Below are 22,374 nucleotides of genomic sequence, written 5' to 3' on the forward strand. Positions count from 1 at the left end.
ATTTTGCATCTCCGGAGCAGTTTGGACTTGAACCCTGGTCCCCTGGCTCAGCGGTAAAGACATTACGACTGTGCCATAAGATCATGAGAAATCCATTCAGCCCTCAAGCCCACTTTGCCATTCAGTAGAATCATGGTTGATCTGGCACCCTTTGTCTGTTCTCCTGTCCTATTCCCGTAATCTGTCATTCCCCTACTGATCGTGAATCTATCTGTTTTGGCCTTAGACATATATACACAAGCCTTTGTTCGCACAGCTGTCTGCCGTAGGTAGTTTTAAAGACACTCATCCCTCTGAGTGAAGAAATTCCTCCTCATCTCAGTCGTAAATTGGCGCCCTTTAGTTCTGAGACTATGCCCTCCGATTCCTTAAATGGGCTGCTAAATGGAATTGATGTGAATGGAATCAGGAGAGATATTACAGACTATGTTGAAACTTGGCGAAACTGATACTTCTAATTTTTTACGTTCACATGTTGCCACAGGTGTCAAAACGACTAATTTTTAAAATTGGTGTGTTCATTGGACGTACTGTTCTGTCAACTTAGCAACTAGAAGGCAGTGTACCATGGAACTGACAATTTAAGTTTTTAATGTGCACCCAATTGTATTGTGATCTGGTACTTAACAGTGCATGATGACATTACTGAAGGTATTGGCTCAGTTCTGCATAAAATTAGTTGCATGTCTGCCGCTGTGTAGAAGTTTTAGAATTTATACTGTTGGCTAAACGTTTCATCTGTCAAAAATAAAATTCCCTATAGAACAATGTATTCAAATGGAGTGTGATGGATACTACCATTGTGCCACAAACCTTACTTCTGAACTAATTTTTGTGTGTATAAATGTTTTATGACACACCACTGAAGCAGGTGGGACTTGAACCTGCCACTGTGCCATAACGGCCCTTGTCCTGGACTGATTTTTTTTGTGGGGGTGGGGGGAGGTAAAATTAAGGTTCTGCATCTAATGTGAGAATAGGGAGATCATCAACATTTTGGTGCCATGTGGTCACTGTATTCCTTCAAAGTTTGCCTATTTCCTTTTTTTTGTTTAAGACCTTTAGTATCTATTCAAAGGTTCGGAGGTTGCAGTTTCCAAAACATTTAGCTATTATCTGCAAGTATTTGCTGAGAAAACTCATGTTTAGACTGAGGCAGTGAAAATTGCAATTTGCGAAAAAATAATTATGACTTATGCAGTCTAGCCAGAGATTAAAATTTCTTTGTGTCTAGTACTGATATTGAGGGCAGTTTGTCTTAGTGATATTTTTCTTCTTTAAATAACGAATCCCTACTGAAATTTTACGCAAATAATCCTGTTCAATTTGAATTGATTAATATTAGAAACAAAGTACTGGATATTCCCACTACCTTTCCATTTAGTTCAATATCTGAGTAACTTGTAAATATGAAAAACATTATCAAATGAATGACTGCTGTATTCAAATTCTAATTTAATTGGCAGACGCTGCTGTTCCGAGATACCAGATAGTAGCAGTGTTGACTTTTAGCACAATTTTGCAATTTGGTACAGTGGGTTAATTTTTTTCTTCTATCAGTGAGACGTATTCTAATTTCACTTCATTTTGTAGGTCATAATTTTGCTGTACTTGTTATAATGTGGTCAAATTGTTGGAGATTTGGTGTGTGATTGACATGTTTTTCTACAATAGGGGTAATAATTAATAGAATATAAAAACAATAGAATGGAGTTTTGATAGAGATTCTCATGATCTAATTGAATCATGAAAATGCTCAAAGGTTAAATGGCCACTTATAGTTCTATAACTTTTGATATGGAATGAAAGTTGCAAAGTGGTATAATTAATCCAAAAGAGGAGAAAAATATGGAATTGAAAGGTATTCTAATGCTGACCATGAAGCCATTGTCATAAAAAACCCATCTGGTTCATTGTCCTTTATGAAAGAAAATCTGCCATCCTTACCTGAACTGACTTGTATGTGACTCTGGACCCTTAGCAGTGTTGTTGACTCACAATTGTCCCCTCAAATAGTTGAGCAAGCCATTCCATTTAAAATCAATTAAGGATGGGCAACAAATGCTGATCTCTCCAGCTATGCCCAAATCCCTTGAAACAAAGAAAAAATGTATGTTGTAATACGTTCTCAAGTGCAGAAATTCCTGTCCTTAGGGGGTGGATCCTGATTTAACTTGTTTTTCTCGAGCTGGTGAAATAGGCTGCTCATTTAACTGCATTCAGTGATATTTTACATCTGAGTAAATTAAATCCTGAAGACGATTCCCAGCATAAGAGATCTGGATGTTGAATAAGACTGCAGCTCAGTGGTTTTAGTCACTAAAACACCACCAGAAATGTTAAGACTGGCTTGGGTCCTGAATAAAGACAGGTGTAGCAACATATCTCATAGAAGATCTCATAGAATCCCTACAGTGTGGAAACAGGCCGTTCGGCCCAACAAATCTACACCAACACTCGGAGCATTCCATCCTGACCCATCCCCATAGTCTACACATCCCTGAACGTTATGGGCAATTTAGCATGGCCAGTCCACCTAGCCTGCACATCTTTGGATTGTGGGAGAAAACCAGAGGACCAAGAGGAAACCCACACTGACACAGGGAGAATGTGTAAACTCCACACACAGTTGCCCGAGGGTGGAATCGAACCCTGTTCCCTGGCGCTGTGAGGCAGCAGTGCTAACCACTGTGCCACCCCAAAGAAATTGTGAACTGCACACGAGCCAGGTAGGAGTCAAACCTACAACCTCCTGATCTGTAATCAGGCGTGCTATCCATTATGCCACTGACCCCACATTTATAAAGAGTTAACATTTCAGGTAAATCCTCTGTATCCTGCTTATGTTGCATCCTGAGTAACCTTGTTTGCTGGAGTCTGACGAGTGAATGAGGGTGTTGTTTTACATTAATTAAACCCAGTGGAACCACAGCTAAGAGTGTACTCTGCTAAATAAAAAGATGATGGAAAAAACAGTCTTTGGGGATGAAAAATACAAACTCTTTGTTAACATTTGACATGTCCTTTCAGTTTAATGATAAACAATGTTGCAGAGCAAATGGTATGTAATGCTTTCAATCCAGTGGTCCACAGTCAGGAGTTTTTAAACTGATTGAAGCTAGGATCCAAAAAACCGTTTTTATTTTCAATGTTTAATCCCATTGCTCCCAGCTTAATGTCCTTCTGTTAGTCATTCTATGGCTATTCTTTTTCTTAATGTTCTTGCACGCACTCAAACTAAAGCCTCAGCCCAAAACAACAGAGAAATACACAAGTGAGCATTTAATTCCACTAAGTAATTTAATTACATCTAACCAATATACTAAATCATAAGCTGTCCTCCATCTCTAATATAGTTGTCCCCTTGGAACTCTTGTCTTTTCACATTAAGTATTCGTCTAATATTTCTCTCATTTTGGCTCCCCTAAAATTGAGATTTGCGCATCATTGGCGAGCCATTGGTTTAGCCATTCATGGCCAGCTAGGAATGCAAATATAATTTGTAGCTTCGCTTTTCACCACTAACAATATTTTTAAATTGCTCTCCTTTATGTCCTCCACCAACAACTGAGAAGAAGCTTATGGACATTTTTTCGTTCAAAGATGTCAACCTTTGTTCAATTATCTCTGCTTTCCTCCTTCCCATAACCTATTGAGCCAATTGTCCTTTGGCTCCCTAGCCAGAATTGACAGCTTTTGTAGATTCTTTCCCATTTCCTGCAGCCCCCATCTTCAATCTGCTATTCTGCCCGTGGAAACACTGTCTATTCCTCTGATCCTATTCTGCGCGAACTGTTGAACACTTCTTTCCTTTTGGGCCTCATGTTAGCTGTTAATCATTTTCCAGTTTGGTTGGACAACGGTGCAAATGTCATTGCACATGCCTGTGATAAACCAGTCTCTTGATCGTGCCCTCCTTCTCCAATACTTGTGTCATCCAGTTAAATGGAACTGGCCTTGCTTGGTTCCAGCCCTTTTCAAAATTGCAATTAGGAAATCAGTTGCGATATTTTTTCCACACTTTGTACTGTATTGTTGGGGTTTCCCGCAGAATCTACCCTTGACCCGCCTTCTATTTCTCATCTAAATGCCATCATTTGTTGGTGTCACCCAAAATACATCAGGTTCAATGCACCAGCAGCATCGCTCAGTTTCACCAGTCTGGACTCCACCCCCTCTGTCTTATTTCTCCAGAATCTAATATTGGATGAGCAGAAATTTCTCCCAATTAACTATTAGGAAAACTGAAGCCATTGGCTTTGCTTCTCTTCACAAATTGTAAAGAAATATCATTGTAAAGCAGAGGATCTTTGTAATCTGAACAGAGGAGGGTAGCAGGCAGCATGACAATCAGTAATTTCTGTTGATTTGCTTCCCATTAGGAGAGTGATGTATCGCAGTAGCTACAGTTGAATTCCAAGGCAAAGCTAGCAAGCACTTGAGTATGCCAAGTGCATTTCATTGAGTAGAATAAACAAACTGATCTGACCGGTATGCTTAGCTTCAAAGGGGCTACCGTCAGCGGTGTTCAAGCAGGGCTGAATTAAGCTGGTCTTGAATTATTGTTTGTGTATCTTAAACAAGAGCATTGTAGTTTTAAAATTCTAATAAATAGTTCTTGTTGATTCCAGGTCCTAGATGTGATATTTTCTGTGCGTATGCATCCATGTAATAAACTTATGTTTTTTTATACAGACAGCAAGTGACAAATATGAGCCTGCGGCAACATCAGAAAATGCTACCAAATCCAAAAAGAAAAATAAGAAAAATATAAAAAAGGATATGGATGAACTCAAGAAAGAAGTGGCATTGGTATATAACGTTTTTTTTTTCTTGATCATGTAAACTTTATTGTCTACCTGATCTAAATGGAATCTTTGAAGTTTTCTCATGCTTGCCTTTCCTGTTCCAGGATGATCATAAACTCAATTTGGAGGAACTTACACGCAAATATGGTACAGACCTGACTCAGGTATGGGATTTAACGGTACTCTGTAATTTTCTGTGTCTTTGTTTCCAATACGTCATGTTTAGTCTCTGCACTTGACTAATTCTGTGCCATGGAAGTGCCACAAAATAACTATCTCCAGCAATAGAGAATCATAATTATCTCCCTAATAAAAATGGAATCAATGGGTATCAATAATGTAGGAACTGCGCTAGTTCTTCAGTATAGTGTCCGAGGACCAAGCATCTTCAGCTGCTTCATCAACGACTTCCCTCCATCACAAGGCCAGAAGAGGGGTCGTTCGCTGACAATTGCACAAATATTCTGTGCCATTTGTATGTCTTCGAGCTACAGTCAGTGTCTACAGGCAGTAAGGCTTAGATAACATTCAGGCTAGGGCTGAAAAGTGGAAAGTAACATTTGTGCCCCACACATGCCAGGCAATAACCATCTTCAACAATCTAACCATCACCCATTGACATACAGTGGTTTTACTAATACTGAATCTTTCACTGTCAGCATCTAGGGTGTTATCATCAACCCAAAACTGAACCATATAAATACTGTGGTTACGAGGTGAAGCTCATGGGCTTGGAATTATGTAGCAAATAACTCACCCCAATTCTCGTTTACCATCTCTAAGCGACAAGGCAGGAATATGATGAATTCTGATCCATGTACCTGCCTGGGTGGTCCACCAACAACACTTGGGAAGCTCGACACCACCTAGGACAAAGTAGCCTGCTTAATTGGCATCCCAGCCCCCACTTTCAACATCTCACTCCTATCAGCAGCAATGCACAGTGGCAGCACTGTACTACTTAGCAGGTGCATAGCAGCAACTCACCCAGGTTCCTTCAACAGCACCTTCCAAAGTCATGTCTTCTACCACCCAGAAGGACAAGGGCAACAGATGCAGCAGAGCGACGCTTTCAGTTTCCCCTCTGAGCCGCGCACTGTGCGTAGGCAGTGTTTCCATTTCTTCACTAATACTAGATCAAAATCTGGGACTGCCTCTCTAGCAGCACTGAGCATCCTTACACCCTGCAGATTGTAGTGGCCCAAGAAGGCACCTGACCAGCATTAAGGACATCTGAAGATTGGAAAGAAGTGCTGGCCTACTCAGCAATGCCAATATCCTGTGAACACAAATTTAAAAGATAACTTATTTCTGTTTTGCATTCTTAAGCACTCTATTTCTATCTCTGTACTATTTGGTTGCTTGTCTAAGGCATGTTTTTTTCAGGCTGAGCAGCAATTTCCCTTAAATTTAAATATTGGGAAGTTCACAATTGTCATTTTCAACTTTCACTGCAAATTCCATCCCTTTCATAAGATCCTAAGAGGTAGGATGGGAGCAGGCCATTCAGCCCATCACTTCTCTACAGTTCAGTAAAATCATGGTTGATCTAATTGTGGCCTTAAACCTAACTCTCCTGTCCCTCATAATCCTCGACTCCTGTGTCAATCAAAAATCTATCTTAACTCCGCACTGAGAATATTGAATGACACAGCCTCCTCTAGGTTTTATGACCCTCAGAAGAAATTCCTCCTCTTTTCTGTTTTTGAGGGGAACCCCTTTGTTCTTGAGCTGTGCCCCTGTTCTAGATTTCCCCCATCAGAGTAAACTTCCTTTGAGTATCTACCCTGGAAAGCCCTTTCAGAATCTTCTTTCCATGAGACCACCCTTCATTCTTCTAAACTCTACTGAACATATTGATCCATTCTGCTCAATCTTTCCTTCCTCATTTCGACATCACAGAGATCAGCCGAGTGAACCTTAGCTAAACTGTATCCAACAACAGAAGCACTCCTTTAATGAGGAAATTTCAAATATGTATGCCTAGGTGCAATTTCACAATCTCTGTACAGTTTTAAGGAACTTGCCTTAATTTTATACACTGTCCCCTTGAAATAAAGGCCACCATTCTATTTGTCTCTCTAATTGTTTGCTGTAGCAGCAAGTTGATGTCTTGTGATTCACGTACAAGTACACAATTTGTACCACAACTTTGTAGTCAGTATTTACTCCTCGCGTCTTGTTTCATACCTGTCTTTGTATCATCAAAGTTGGCCACAATACAGTGCCTCATCCAAGTCATTAACGTAGATCGTAAGTTGTTCAATCCCCAGTACTGATCCCTGCAACACTACTTAGTCTGTCAACCTGAAAATAACCTATTTATCCCGACTTGGTTTCCTGTTAATTAGCCAATCCTTATCCACACTAGTGTATCACTCCCCAACACCACTTATGCAGCTACCTTTTCTGTGGCACTGAATTAAAACCCCTTTGGAAATCCAGGTGCACTATATTCTGATTTCCCTTAATCTAGTCTTGTTTGTTATGCTCTTGGAGAATTCTGATAAATTTGTCAAACACAATTTCTGTTTTGCTACACTACATTGACTTTGCCTGATTGTAGTATGACCTTCTAAATATTTTACTATCTTGCAAATGGATTTTAGCATTTTCCAAATAATAGATGTTAGTATTAATAGTCTCCTTAGTTTCTTGAATGATGCTATACATAGAAACAGAAAATACAAGCAGAAGTAGAATTTTCGGCCCATCAAGTCCACTCCGCCATTCAGCATGATCATGGTTTATCCTCTATCCCAGTGCCATGCTCCTTTCTCCCCATATGCCTTAAATCAGTTTGCTTCGAGAAATTTATTTGAGATGTATTTAGTAACTTCAATTTCCACAGTTTTCCGTGACAAAGAATTCCATGGGCTCACCGCCTTCTGAGTAAAGAAATTTCCCCTTACCCGTCTGAAGTGACCTGCATGTCCCCTTATTCTGGACCCAGCCAGGGGAACATCATCCCTATATTCAGTCCATGCAACCCTGGTCAAAATTTTGTCAATGGGGTGGCACGGTGGCTCATTGGTTAGCCAGGGACCCGGATTCAATTCCATCCTCTGATGACTGTCTGTGGGAGTTTGCACATTCTCCTCATGTCTGCATGGGTTTCTGCCGGGTGCTCCGGTTTCCTCCCATAGTCTAAAGATATGCAGGTTAGGTGGATTGGCCATGTGAAATTGCCTGTAGTGTCTAAGGGTGTGTAAGCTAGGTGGACTGGACATGGGAAATGCAGGGTTACAAGGAAAGAGTAGGGGGATGGGTCTGGGTGGGATGGTCTTCAGATGGGGGGGTGTGGACTTGTTGGGCCGAGTGGCCTGTTTCCACACTGTAGGGATTCTATGATTCGAAGATCCCATCTCATTCTTAAGGCCAGTGAATACAGACCCAGTTAACTCAATCTCTACTCACTGGACAAACGTGCCATCCCAGGAGTTAGTCTTGTAAATCTTTGCTGCAGTCTCTGGCAAGCTTTCATTTTAATGGGTAAGGAGATCAAAACTGTACAGAATACTACAGGCATGACCTCACCAAGGCCCTGTACAACTGCATTTAGATTTTCATGTTTCTATATTTCAAGCCTTTTTGCAATACAGCACAGCATACCATTTGCCTCCCTAACCACTTGTTGCACCCGCACACTTGCTTTCAATGACCAGTGTACGAGGGCACCCACATCCCTTTGTACATAATATTTCCCAATCTTATCATTTAATACTCTGCCATTCTGTTTTTCATAGTGAAGTGTGCAATTTCACACTTATCCACATTATACTCTATCTGCCATGTGTTTGTTTGCTCACTCATCCAATTTGTCTAAATCACTCCGACGCCTCTTTATTTCCTACTCAGCACTCACATCCATTTAATTTTAACCTAGCTCTGGTTTGTTATATTGTGGCTTTCCATTGGAATCTCTCCAGAATCTAGGACATTTTTTAATGTCAGAACAAATGCATTCCAGTTGTTTTCAAAGAAACCTTATCAGGTTCCACAGGCATTGATGCTCTTTTACCTTCCCCAAGTGACCACAGTGCAAACTTGAATACAGCAAACTTTGTTTTAACCTTATGAACTGGCACTCTTGGTAAACAGGCAAAATTATAGACCTCAAAAATCGCAATCTGCCAGGATGTCTGAGTATTTATGCTGTAAATAGAGTATAACTGTGTGTACACCCCTGCATTGCTTTTCCGTTACTTGCTGAGTTTTTACAATGATTTTGGGAGATGTGTTGATGTTTCTCCATTGATATTTTTTGTTTTGTTTTGAGGGATGTTGATGGCCTGAAGCTTTACTTCATCAGGGTCTCTTGTGTTTATGCGTACCTTTTGATTATCCAGCATATTTGATCAACCAGCACACTCCTGGCCCTGTAGGTGCTGGATAATAAAAAGTCTGCTAAAATTTCAAGAGCCATCTCAATTGGAGAATGTCCTTTCCTTGATTCATATTCAGTTGTGTTCTTCCGTAGGGTTGGCATCCGGAGGGGGATCTGTGCTGTGCACCAATCAAACATTGATAAGGATCTATTATACCATGCTGTATGACTCTATTTGGTGTAGTGAGAATATTCTGTTTTATTGTGAGTTTAAGAGAAAGATTTTAGTGCTGTACTCCAGTTAAAGAGTGTCAGTAATGTCACAGAGATGGTAGTTTTCAAACCAGTGGGGTTGCTGTAGGCTTAGTATAATATTCCCATGATTGGTGTTACAGAATCCTTTGACTTTTAATTTGATTGGGCCATATTGAGGTGTGCGGGTTAAGCCAGCCTAATCGCAAAATAATGTTATCTAATTTCAAAAGCTGCTATTCGTCTCATCAAACAGTAAGCTTTTTTGATTTAAGGAAAGCTGCCTATTTAATTCAGTTTAGGCTATGATATGAGAATTCAGGAGTTCAAAGTCATTGTGTCCTCTTCCCTGAAGAATCACATGAACATTAAAGTTTGTGTCAGCAGTTTCAGCCATGAATAAGACCTTTTGGTCTGGTGATTTGGATTTCTGAAACTTGTATTACAGATCATTTCCTGTTTGGTCCTGCAGACTTTTTTTTGCAGAAGAGTTTAAATGCTTGTAATCCCTTCTGAGAACTCTAAAGCGACTGACTATTTCAACAGATGGCGTCCCAGATGCCAGTCTTTTGTAAATTTGATTCATTTTGTGTGATATCAAGAAAGCATTGGATACTGAGCAGGCTACGGGCCCTGAAAACATTCCCACAGTTGTACTGACGACCTGTTCTCCTGAGCTATCTGCACCCCTTAGACAGCCGTGCAGTTCCAATATATCTACAGTACTGATCTCTACCTATTGCCATGGTATATCCTGCCCACAAAAATCAGGACACATCCAGCCCAGCCAACTCTATTGCCCTGTCAGTCAACTCTAAATCAACAATGGAAGGGATTATTGACAGCTCTTAAGTGACACTTGCAAAGGACAAACATACTGATTCTCAGTTTGATTGAACTTTGACCAAATACAGCCTTAGCTCAGTCATGGACAAAAGAGTAACTGTCCTTCACATCAAGGCTGCATTTGACTGAGCATGACGTCAAGGACCCTTTCCAAATCTGGAGTAATTGGAAATTGTTAAAACCTCCCCTTTGATTGGAACCACGTCAAGCAGAAAGATGTTTTGGAGGGCAATCATCTCACTCCCAGGGCATCACTGCAAGGTTCCAGGGTAGCATTTTGGCCTGATCTCCTTCATCTGCTTCAGTGAGGAAGCTGCTCGACCGAGGACATTGCCATCTCCATAAGGTCAGAATAGGGAATATTTGCTGACCATGCAATGTTCAGCACCATTCGTGACAACGCCAATGCTGAAGCAATCTGTGTAGCAAGACCTGGATAATATCCAGGCTTGGACTAAAAAGTGGAAGGTAATGTTTGGTGCACAAATGCCAGGCAGTGCCCATCTCCAAGAATCCGACCATTGCCCCTTGATATTCTATAGCATTACTATCACTGAATTCCCTATTGCTAGCATCCTGGGGGGAATGTCCATTGACTTAAAACTAAACTGGGCTGGGCAAATAAATACAGTGGCTACAAGAACGAGTCAGAATCTAAAAATTCTGTGATGCAGAAGTCACCACCTACCTCCCCAGTCCCTGCACGCAAGGCACAAGTCAGGAATGTAATGGAATGTTTGTAGATTGCCTGGATGGACACCACTGCAACAACATTAAAGAAGCTCGACATTATACAAAACAAAGCAGCCCACTTGATTGGCACTGCATCCGCTATCTTCAGCATTCACTCTCTTCTTCATCTAGTCATAGTGACAGCAGAAAATACATTCTGTAAGATGCCGTGCAGTAACTCACCAGGACTCCTTTTGATAGCACTTTTCATACCTGCAATTTCTACCAGATAGAAGGGCAGGCAACAGGTACATCTAATTACAGCCACGTTTAAGTTTCCCTCCAAGGCACACCATCCTGACTTGGAGCTATATTGTCATTCCTTCACTTACATTATTACAAATCTTGGAGCTGCATCTCTAGAAGCACAGCAGGTGTCCTTACAGTCCATGGGCACTTCAGTTCAAGAAAGCAGCTCACCACCACTTCCACCTGAAAGAACTGTGGATGCTTTAAATCAGAAACAGAAATGGCTGGAAAAGCTCAGCAGGTCTGGCAACATCTCTGAAGAGAAATCAGTGTCAACGTTTTGGGTCTGGTGACCCTTCCTCAGAACTTCTGATTTCTCTTCACAGATGCTGCCAGACCTGCAGAGCTCTAACAGCAATTTGTTTTTGTTTCAGTGTTTGAGAGTTTGTTGACATGGCATCCTAATGTATTGTCAGTTGTTTTATAATCACTGATATTTATTGGGACTTCAAAAAAAGTCTAATTAAACTTCACCATAATTTTACTTATTGTTCAGTCACTGTCTGCCATGTGAGAATATTGTATTTTGTAATTTAAAAATTGATTAGTTTCCTGGGGATTGCAAAACAAATCTTGCAGGTTAAACAGCGCTAGTTAGATAAAACAGGGACCGATTAACTGTTATGACACTTCAGAACCTAGTTGAGTAGATTTTTCAGTCTTTCCAATAGAAGTGACCTCTCTTCAGAATATCATTCCTGAGCTTTATATTGAAAATAATTATTTCTGCAGCAAATATTTGGTTATTGGCCTCAGACTCAGTAATGTTCTACAAAAGGTTAACTAACCAAAGATGCTTCGAGCTAACTAGGGATCACTTTGGTGAGTTTGCTAGAAAGGAGGAGAAAGAGCAACACTTTCTGCATATCTTGTGTCCTGATAAGTTTTGTCCAAATAATATGAAGTTACTGTTTTCTACTGGGTTAAATTGTTCGGGGAGCATGGAGTAAATATAACACCAATGGCAAATATGATTGACCAGTAAGATCTCAAATTTAATCCCCAATCATTGTTGCCAAAAATTATGATGAAGTATCACAGTGTTCCTAGTTAAAGGGAGGAATTAGCCAAGCCTTCCAATTTCTATTGTTATCCTGTGATTGGTATTCCAAGTATCTCCTTGATGAGTCTTAAGAATCAGGACTGACTATGAAATTCTAGAGATTAATTGACAGTGAACCTGCACTGCTTGAATCTGTCTGTCTGTGAAGAATAAACAGTTAAGCATCAGGAGGCATCTGGTACCTTTGGAACTGAAAGATGTTGTACCATTGGAGGAGAGAAAACGTATTCAAAAATTGAAGTTTAAAAGTATGAAAGAAGGCTGTCTCTTTGGTGCTGATGATATTTATCTTTTCAGGGTCTCAGCAATAATCGTGCCAAAGAGATTCTTCTTCGTGATGGTCCAAATGCACTAACACCTCCGCCCACTACTCCTGAGTGGGTAAAGTTCTGTCGGCAGCTTTTTGGTGGCTTTTCAATCCTTCTGTGGATTGGTGCAATTCTTTGCTTTTTGGCATATGGCATTCAAGCTGCAATGGAGGATGAGCCAGCAAATGATAATGTGAGTAAAACACTTTTCCTGACCTGTAGTTGAGATTATGCTATGAATATTACGTTGCCAACTTGGTTTTGTTATATTTCTCTTTCATGTATATCCTGTGATTTTTGCAGTTATACTTGGGAGTTGTATTGTCTACCGTGGTCATAATAACTGGCTGTTTCTCATATTACCAAGAGGCTAAAAGCTCAAAAATTATGGACTCGTTCAAGAACATGGTGCCCCAGGTGGGTTGTACCTAAGATCCAATGAAACAAAGGGTATTGATATGAAAAGTGTGTATTGTTATATAACTGCGGTCACATTTTGATTCTCTCTACCCCAGCAAGCCCTGGTTATCCGAGAAGGCGAGAAGATGACTATCAATGCTGAGCATGTAGTTGCTGGAGACCTGGTGGAGGTAAAAGGTGGTGACAGGATCCCTGCAGACTTGCGAATTATCTCAGCACATGGTTGCAAGGTGTGTATGCCTAATGCAATGGGATAATCTCCTTGCCCTAACATCACCTCGTCCTTATTACCGTAATTGTATTAATGAACTAAGTCTATTTACGGAAGCTTTTGAGTTTGACCTGTATTGTTCTTTAAATGAAAGGGGCTATGATTGAAATAAACTCCAAGCTAACCAAATTCAAAACGGTCTCTAGGCCAGGCTCATTTTACAATAAATTAGAGGCCAATATATGCAGCCTGTATTTAACTGCATTCTGATTAACGTGGTAACATTACTAAGCAGCGATAATTATTCCTAGATAGTAGGTTCAGTTATGTGCTGCTGATAAAGAGCTCTAGGTTTTCCTTGAAAAAAGCAGAGGATATAAATGTGGCCTTGAAGTAAACTTGGTATTGCAGTTGACAGTTCAGTTGTACAAAGTCATTATGATCCTACCCAAAAATAAATGCATTTTTATGTTTTCATTTAGGTGGACAATTCATCATTGACTGGAGAATCGGAGCCTCAAACTCGATCACCTGAATGTACCAGTGAAAGTCCCCTGGAGACACGAAACATTGCCTTCTTCTCCACCAACTGTGTTGAAGGTATGAGTAAGCTTCATTTGTTAGTATTGAGAGTGCTAAAGTAATGAAAATCAAACTTGGCTTAGTACTAGCCCTCCTGTTTTGATGTAGAAAATTGTGGGTTTCAGCTATACTGAGACCTAAGCATATAATTAGACTGCTGTAATGCTATACAAAGGAGTTTTTTGTTTGTTTGTGGGTTATGGGTCATCAGCAATTATTGTCCAGAGGGCAGTTCAGAGTTGACTACACTTGTGTGTCTGAATCCTATGTAAATCAGATCAGGTAAGGATGCAGATTTGCTTACCTATAGAACGTTAATGAACCAGATGTGTAGTTAACGTCATTTAACCGTTCTTAGATGTTGCCATTATACTAGCTTTATATTCCAGTTCTTTTAATTGAATTCAAGTTCACCCATCAGACATGGGATTTTAACTCGTGTGCTCAGAATATTAACCTGGATTCCGGTCCAGTGACCTTACTACTATGCCACCAACCATTTAGTACTACATCTATTTTGGTAGATCACTTAAGATGGGCACAGAAACTCCATGGCGTTTCTTAGATCATGGAGTTCTCAGTCTCCTGGCCACCATTTATCTCTCAACCAGTTTCATTAAAAAGATGTTGTTTTTCACTGCTGCTCATGGTGGGCAGTCCAATAGAGATTGTGTTACACAAGCATTTAATTGAACTTGCAGCACTTCAAACTTCTCTTGGACTTGACAGGTACCATGCAAACCAATTTCATTTTCATAAAATAGTGATGTCAGGCTCCTCGTTTGCATAGGTACTGCTCGAGGTATTGTCATCAATACGGGTGACCGCACTGTCATGGGTAGGATTGCAACTCTAGCATCTGGGCTGGAGGTGGGACGAACGCCAATTGCTATTGAGATCGAACATTTCATCCACATCATCACTGGAGTGGCTGTCTTCCTTGGTGTGACCTTCTTTATTCTCTCCCTCATCCTTGGATACACCTGGCTTGAAGCAGTCATCTTCTTGATTGGAATCATTGTTGCCAACGTGCCAGAGGGCTTGCTTGCTACTGTCACGGTATGAAATAGTCTTGCGTGCTGTGGGGTCATTTTCAGGTTCACGTAGGATGGAATTTATCGGAGCGGATTTTCTATCTGTTGTAGAGCTAAGCCAGCATTTGTTTCAGTAATTACGAAGTGTTTTAGGAAGAAATAGAAAGAAAAAGATTTGGGAGGCCAGGCAAGTTAGACATAAAGTCCTTTCTCTTCTGAAATGAATAAAAAGTCTTGCAGTTTTATTTCTTTAACTTCTTAAGATACTGAAGGGCTTTTATTAAAAGGAAAATAAGGGAGGTTTGGCATTTTTCAGAGCAAGAGGTAACTATTGATATAATTTCACTTGTGGGCACATTAGGAAATATATCATGACCCTGGCAGTCTGCAGAATTTACTCATAATATCAATTATGTCCCTTCAGGTGTGTCTAACTCTGACTGCCAAACGTATGGCACGGAAAAACTGCTTGGTTAAGAATCTTGAAGCTGTGGAGACCTTAGGATCGACTTCCACTATCTGTTCTGACAAGACTGGAACACTAACGCAGAATCGAATGACAGTGGCTCACATGTGGTTTGATAACCAGATCCACGAAGCTGATACTACTGAAAACCAGTCGGGTTAGGAGAATAATTTTTCCTGTCTTTCAAATCTCGGATTTTACTGGCTACATCCCTTTTGTTAAGCAGGAGTTCAGATATGAGGTTGTAGGCTTCCTTGTTAAATCTCCACAAGATAGGTTTGTTCAGGTACCTATTGATAGGGAATTGGCATTATTTCCAGTAATTGTCAGTGGCTTTAAGTCCTACCAAATGCTACCTGTTGTTTAAGTGAATTCTTGGCAGCTTCCAAATTTTGCAATGGGGACTGAAAATTATGCAGAATTAGCAGTCATTTTAAGTAAGAATGACCGCTGGGTCAAAATGAGCAATCTGACATGCAGAGATTATGTAATGCGTGGGAAGCTTGCAGACTTCCAGCATTCAGTAGAGCTGAGTTCAATACCTTTCCCTGTTCAGGCTTTTCTCCATCACCTGGATAAGCATGTGAACTAACTGCACAAACCACCCTAGAGACTACCTCATATTGGCTTGTTCCTTAAAAGACTCACATCTAAGCAAAGCACATGTACGTTAAAGATTAATAGTTGCATAAGCTAAAGTGACACAAACCTTTCTTAATTTGAAATTGTGAGTTGAAGTCTGGAATCACCAAGACCTAACTACCTATGCCTGTCTTTTTATAGGTGCTGCTTTTGATAAGTCTTCACCCACTTGGTCTGCACTGTCCCGTGTTGCTGCTTTGTGCAACCGTGCTGTTTTCCAGGCAGGACAAGAAAATGTACCAATCTTGAAGGTGAATTTAATTGAGACACATGAATTCCAATAGTTTCAGTGTGCCCTCACAACAGTGGAAATTCCATGGTTGCAGCAAAGCTCAGCTTAAAATTCCACGTAGAGGTGATGGTTAAATATCTAGCATAAATAATGGTACAACTTTCAAGGCGGATCTTAGTTTACCTGGTTACTTTTAAGCTGTTCTGACCATTAACGTTAATATTTGATACGTCTTTAAAACAAATAGTTTTCAGAGCATCGTACCAAACGCAGTCGTCTTATTTCATTCAGACTTTTAAGCTGCATTTGCAGTACTGTTTGGTAGCACCTGTAGACTAGTCTCTTTTAAACTGATCATTCTCAGTAGCAGACTTGCAGACTCTCAGTCAGTGCTGCGCCATTGCAATAAGAATCAGTTTTCGCAGCATAAACGCCACTTTGAAAATTAAGGGTATAAAGGCATATTAGGCTTTACATTTTATTCCAGGTTGTTTGTTTGTGGTGTAATGTTGCACGTGTTTGCTTTTTATGTAATTGGGTAATAAACTTGTGGAGGTTGATGGTCATGTTGTCAGAACTCCTACATTCATAAACCTGTGAAATCATTTTAATGTACAGCCACCCTTCAGTTTGAATGCTGAGAATGGCTTGAAAGAAAGCTTTTGAGTGCTGCATTGGTGGTTTTGTTTTTGCCTGTTGAGTGCAGTTATTGGGTCTGTGGTGTTAGATCAGCTGTAATAATTGTGTTTCTATTTTCATGTAGCGAAGTGTTGCTGGAGATGCTTCTGAATCTGCTCTTCTGAAGTGTATTGAACTGTGCTGTGGATCAGTTCAACAAATGAGAGACCAAAATCCGAAGATTGTGGAAATTCCATTCAACTCCACCAATAAATATCAGGTAACAAGAAAATTCGGCAGGTTTGAGAACCAGCTTTGGGGAGGCCCAGAAACCAGACGAATGCTAATTGGAGGGGAGCCAATTAGAGTTTGTGGCCATGTTGCAGTAGTTGCTGATATTTGAGGAAACAAGCATGAATACTAAAGATCATCTTTCCAGCAGCACCAAATAGTGTATGGTGGTGGATGACAGCTTATCTTACCCAGAGTTAACGCCAGTGCAAATGAAGTTTCAGAATTCAAGTAAAGGCAACTTTTATATGTTGCTGGGCTATCCTGTTCTTTTTATATGATTAATTGAGATGGCCCAGTGAGTAGAAAATATGATCAGTTTTCTTTTAAACCCAATAATATTATAATGTTTCCATAATTGGCTTGAGGCTAGTTCACAATTGTGTATATGAATAAAGGGGGAAGAGCCACATTCCATTTTAATTTATTCTTTGGTCCATTTTCCTGTTCCAAAAGCTTGTAAGCATTTAATTGTATGATATGATTAAATACATCTCACAATCTGGTTCTTGTGATTTTCCTTAACGTAATTTTAGCAATGCATTTTAGAAATGTTCCTGACTCTTCCTAAGTTTCAGTAACTTTTCCTTCAGCTATCTATCCATAAAAATGAAAAATCCAGTGAAAGCCGCTACCTGCTGGTGATGAAGGGAGCACCTGAACGCATACTGGACCGTTGCTCCACCATCCTTCTAAATGGTGAAGAACAGCCATTGAATGAGGAAATGAAAGAGGCATTCCAGAATGCTTACTTGGAGCTAGGTGGCTTGGGAGAACGTGTGCTGGGTATGGAACAAGGCTTGGGTCTGGGAGGGTTTAGAAGTGCTGGGATTAATGGCACAAATACAGTGAGCATTTGAATGCTAAACTGCAACCATCTACTGAATATAAAGCAGAATAATTAATGTTCTTGAAAAGGTAACTTGCTGTCTTTAATGTTTACTTGGTTAAGGCAGTGTGTAACAAACTACACCAATGCAGTTGCAGATTTAATTCCTAGTCTGTGCTGTTAACTGGTCAGTGATAAGACTGGGTTTGTCACATTTGACTTCAAAAATCAGGCCAGTAAGGAAAATCAGCCAGTATTTGCAGAAAATCGATACAATTTCAAAACCTCTGTTTTTAAAAAGATAAAATCTTTTAACTCAAAACATGTATTGGATTTTTTTTAGACATGGGTGAATATTATGCGGGCATAAGCTTTTATGGATTTTTGAAATATCACAAATTATCAGCAGTTGTGCACTGGGATCTTCTACTCGCTGTAGATTAACACAAGAATACCTAAATTGAAAGTATAAAGGGCCTAACTGCCAACAGGAGAAACTTTAGTTCTATCTGAAATGGATTGCAAACCATATCTCCGCACAAAACACTTTTGATGCTCTCTACCAGTTCTTCTAAGTAAGATTGTTTTTAGCGAAGTACAAGTTAAGTTGTACTTGTAGATATTAGTTTATACAAATAATCAAGTGCAATTTTCCCTGCTGAACCTTCCAACACTCCTCTAGGGTTCTGCCATTTAGCACTGCCTGATGAAACGTATACAGAAGGATATGCATTTGATGCAGATGAGCCCAATTTCCCTCTGACTGACCTGTGCTTTGTTGGACTCATGTCGATGATCGATCCTCCTCGTGCTGCTGTACCAGATGCTGTTGGTAAATGCAGAAGCGCTGGGATCAAGGTAAAGATGAATGATCTGAGGTGCAAAGTGGTTGAAACTAATTTAAAGTAATTTTACAAAACTTCATAGAATGCAAATGGATTTTTAAGACCTCTAACCCAATGCAGAGGTTTAAAAAATATCTGAGAAATTAATCTGACTCAAATTCCGTGTATCCCATTGGCCAGTATCTCGGCTTCACTCCCTTTTGAATATTTGCATTGTACGTGCATTTACTGCACAAGCTGGTAACTTGTTCCTGAGGTCAGCAACCCTGCCAAAAACGAAAAACTGACATTAATCTATTTCGATGTTTGCATAATCTTTACGTGTCACCTGTTTTCCCGAGTTTACTTAAATTAGGAATGATATTCCTGGGCCTGGGCTGAACTCTTGTTCATTTAATAATCTTTATATTTCCCTAACATTTAAACATGTTTTAACAAGGCAAACCCAACTCCAATCACAAAAATTTCAGGGGTGTAATCCTTTGACCTCTCGTGTGAAAAGCCAGATATATAAACAGTATTGTATATAAGGCCAAAGAAAGGAAAATGAGGCTTTTTGCTTTATCTTGGCTCACCTGATAGTCCATTTACCACAGGCTCTCGGTTTTGGCCATGTATTTTGAGACAATAATGTTCCATGACATTCAGACTCGTTTTTGTCTGAAAACTTTAGTTCTGAACCCAGCATGTTATATCCATTGTTGACATTACCCCATCCAACAGGCATAATGTTATTACATTTAGCTTTATTAAACAACAATGGGTAGTGTTGTCGAACAGAGGGACCTAGAGGTGCAGGTACATAATTCTTTAAAGTTTGCGTCACACATAGACAAGATAGTTGTAAAGGTGTTTGGCACATTTGCCTTCATTGCTCAATCCTTTTAGTTTAGCAGTTGGGAAGTTATGTTGAGGTTGTACAGGACATTGGTGAGGCCTCATCTGGAACGTTGTGCCCAGTTCTGGTCGTCCAATTATAAGAAGGATATATTACCGAGCAGGAGAGATTTACCAGGATGTGGCCAGGTGTGGAAGGTTTGAGTTATATGGAAAGGCTGGATAGGCTGGGACACTTTTCACTTGAGCGTAGGAGGTTGAGAGGTGACCTGATAGAAGTTTATAAAATAATGAGGTATAGATAGAATTAATGGTAGTTATCTTTCCCAAAGATGGGGAATTTCAAGACTAGGACCCATTTTTAAGGTGAGAGGAGAGAGATTTTTAAAAAGACATCAGCAAATTTTTTACACAGGGTGGTTTATGAGTGGAATGAACTTCCTGATGTAGTGGTAAATGCGGTACAATTACAACGTTTAAAAGACATTTGGTTGGATATATGAATAGGAAATGTTTGGAGCAGGCAGGCAGGTGGGACTAGTTTAGTTTAGGATTATGATTGGCATGGACTGAAGGGTCTGTTTCCATGCTGTAGGACTCTGACTCTATAACATATCAGACAGGTGTTCATTTTCAACAATATTGAAATCTGATTTCAATTATTTCTTCAGATCATTGAGCTAGTGGCAGTTCCATATTACTATCCAAATTATTATGAGCAAAGATTGAAGAATATGAGTTCAAATTCCAAAGACTTTGAACACTATCGGTGACCACTCTGCACAGAGCCACCACCATTGATAACCACTTACAAGAATACAGTCGATTCCTTAATCTGCCCTTCAGTCCCCCACAACTTATCTTTTAAAGTAGTCTGTTGTGTGGCACCTTTCAAAATGTCGTGATATTTCTGTAAATTGTTATAATTATCTCTAAGCAAGAATGTGGGGGCAGGGTCTTCTGAGATTTTCTTTTCAGTTCATATTTGTAATTTGTAATTTATAGGTTATCATGGTAACTGGGGATCATCCAATCACAGCTAAGGCTATTGCTAAGGGTGTGGGTATCATCTCTGAAGGAAATGAGACCATTGAAGACATTGCTGCTCGACTGAACATTCCCAGTAGTCAGGTTAATCCCAGGTAAGCAGAATGTGGAATCCCCTTTGTGCTTCACTGTTTCTGTGGCTGTTCATAATACTTCGCTCTGACCTTGACTGAGATTAACTAACTGAGAACTAGATGGATTTGGGACCTAGATTATTGAGGTTCTCTTTAATGAGAGCCACTGATGGAGATCATTCCCAGCGTTTTTCATTCAATTCATTATCACTCCTCCAATGACTTATCAAATAAAGGCGCAGTAACTGGTACCGACAGATTATAAACTTCGATTCCTGGCATCTGCTGTGAGTTAGCTGACTTCTGGATAGTGACGCTAAAAAAAAGGCTGGGCCCTTTTTCCAGCTGGATTTTAAAAAATTGAGCAGGAATGCTTGCAATTGCTGTTCTGTAATCCCCTACTGAGAGAATGGTGAGTGAGTTAAAGATCAGTTTCATCTGTGATTCTTTCAATGGTTCAGCAGCCCAGTAATTGCAAACTACATTCGAATATGAATGATAATCACTAATCATTTATGTAAGTATTGCAATTTTTCTGAGGCTCATCTTGCACTTTGTGATACAGGGATGCCAAAGCTTGTGTTGTTCATGGTTCAGAACTGAAAGATCTAACCTCAGAAAAGTTGGATGAAATCTTACATCATCATACAGAGATAGTCTTTGCTCGAACCTCTCCCCAGCAGAAACTGATTATCGTGGAAGGCTGTCAGCGACAGGTAGGAAACAGTTACACTTGTAAACATGATGCAGATGCCTTCCCATTCTTCAAACACTATGTTGCAATTAAGGGGACTGAATAAGAGGTTTGCATTTAAATTATGCTTGCATTTTGAGCAAGTTTTTGCACAGTGCACAACTTACTCAGCAAATAAATCTAAATTTTACAAGTGTTGAATCCCAGATCTTGTGCTTGGTCACATCTTGGTTGTGACAGAACTTCTGCCTGTGGCGTAAATGAGCCTCCCATTTTGAGGCATTTTCCAACCTGGACCATTTTATATCAATGGGATTCTCAATGTTTACTGAAGAGTGGGTCCTGTAAAGTCCAAAGAATGGCTCGTACAGGCTGCATTGTGCTCAGTCAGCAGCTTCTAAGATTAAAACTGGAGTTTTTATTTAAATGAATTATCTATGGAGGTTTTATTACATACGTTTGCTTGTTTTTTTTGTTTAAAAAACAAGTACTCATCTTTCACCTAACCTTGTGCGGCACTGCATGTGAACCAAATGCCCCCCTTGTCCAGTGTTGCTCCAGAAAATGTGACAAAATACATCAAAAATTCTCTTTCCCTGAAAATTATCCAGTTGTTTGATCTCCGCTGCACAGCAAAGTAATTTTCTATCAGGGTTTTTTGAGATTTTCTTGACTGCTACATTTTGGTTTTTTGGGAGATACATTTTGGTTTTCAGAGTCCTAAGATCTTCAAATTTAAGTTAGACTCTGAATTGTTCATCAACCAGGAGTTTGCAGACTTGCTGTACAGCTTCATTAAAGGATATTAAAAGAAATGAGAAACTTTGGTCGGCGCACAGCCAAGGATCTAACAACTATGAAAGAATTTTTTTTTTTTTCATTCACCCTGCGCCTGCAAAATCCTCATTGTTATCATCCTCCAGTGGCTGATGGTAAAGCAAGCCTTGGGTCTGGAAGGTCAGGCTGT

The 22,374-nt window shown here is 39.9% G+C and overlaps 1 protein-coding gene across 1 annotated transcript in view; it reads left to right on the forward strand.

Annotated features, from left to right (window-relative positions):
• LOC109936274 (sodium/potassium-transporting ATPase subunit alpha) overlaps positions 1 to 22,374 on the forward strand; it is a 43,429-nt gene that overhangs the window by 12,785 nt on the left and 8,270 nt on the right. Inside the window, exons 2-15 of the mRNA XM_048603115.1 lie at positions 4,696 to 4,812; positions 4,913 to 4,972; positions 12,575 to 12,778; positions 12,889 to 13,002; positions 13,101 to 13,235; positions 13,699 to 13,816; positions 14,589 to 14,857; positions 15,257 to 15,455; positions 16,082 to 16,191; positions 16,936 to 17,070; positions 17,675 to 17,867; positions 18,593 to 18,768; positions 20,598 to 20,734; positions 21,279 to 21,429. Of these exons, the coding sequence (XP_048459072.1) occupies positions 4,696 to 4,812; positions 4,913 to 4,972; positions 12,575 to 12,778; positions 12,889 to 13,002; positions 13,101 to 13,235; positions 13,699 to 13,816; positions 14,589 to 14,857; positions 15,257 to 15,455; positions 16,082 to 16,191; positions 16,936 to 17,070; positions 17,675 to 17,867; positions 18,593 to 18,768; positions 20,598 to 20,734; positions 21,279 to 21,429 (2,118 nt within the window). The remainder of the gene's footprint in view (positions 1 to 4,695; positions 4,813 to 4,912; positions 4,973 to 12,574; positions 12,779 to 12,888; positions 13,003 to 13,100; positions 13,236 to 13,698; positions 13,817 to 14,588; positions 14,858 to 15,256; positions 15,456 to 16,081; positions 16,192 to 16,935; positions 17,071 to 17,674; positions 17,868 to 18,592; positions 18,769 to 20,597; positions 20,735 to 21,278; positions 21,430 to 22,374) is intronic.

This window comes from Rhincodon typus, chromosome 11 (assembly GCF_021869965.1).
Source record: "Rhincodon typus isolate 14 chromosome 11, sRhiTyp1.1, whole genome shotgun sequence".
In the NCBI taxonomy this organism is placed as follows: Eukaryota; Metazoa; Chordata; class Chondrichthyes; order Orectolobiformes; family Rhincodontidae; genus Rhincodon; species Rhincodon typus.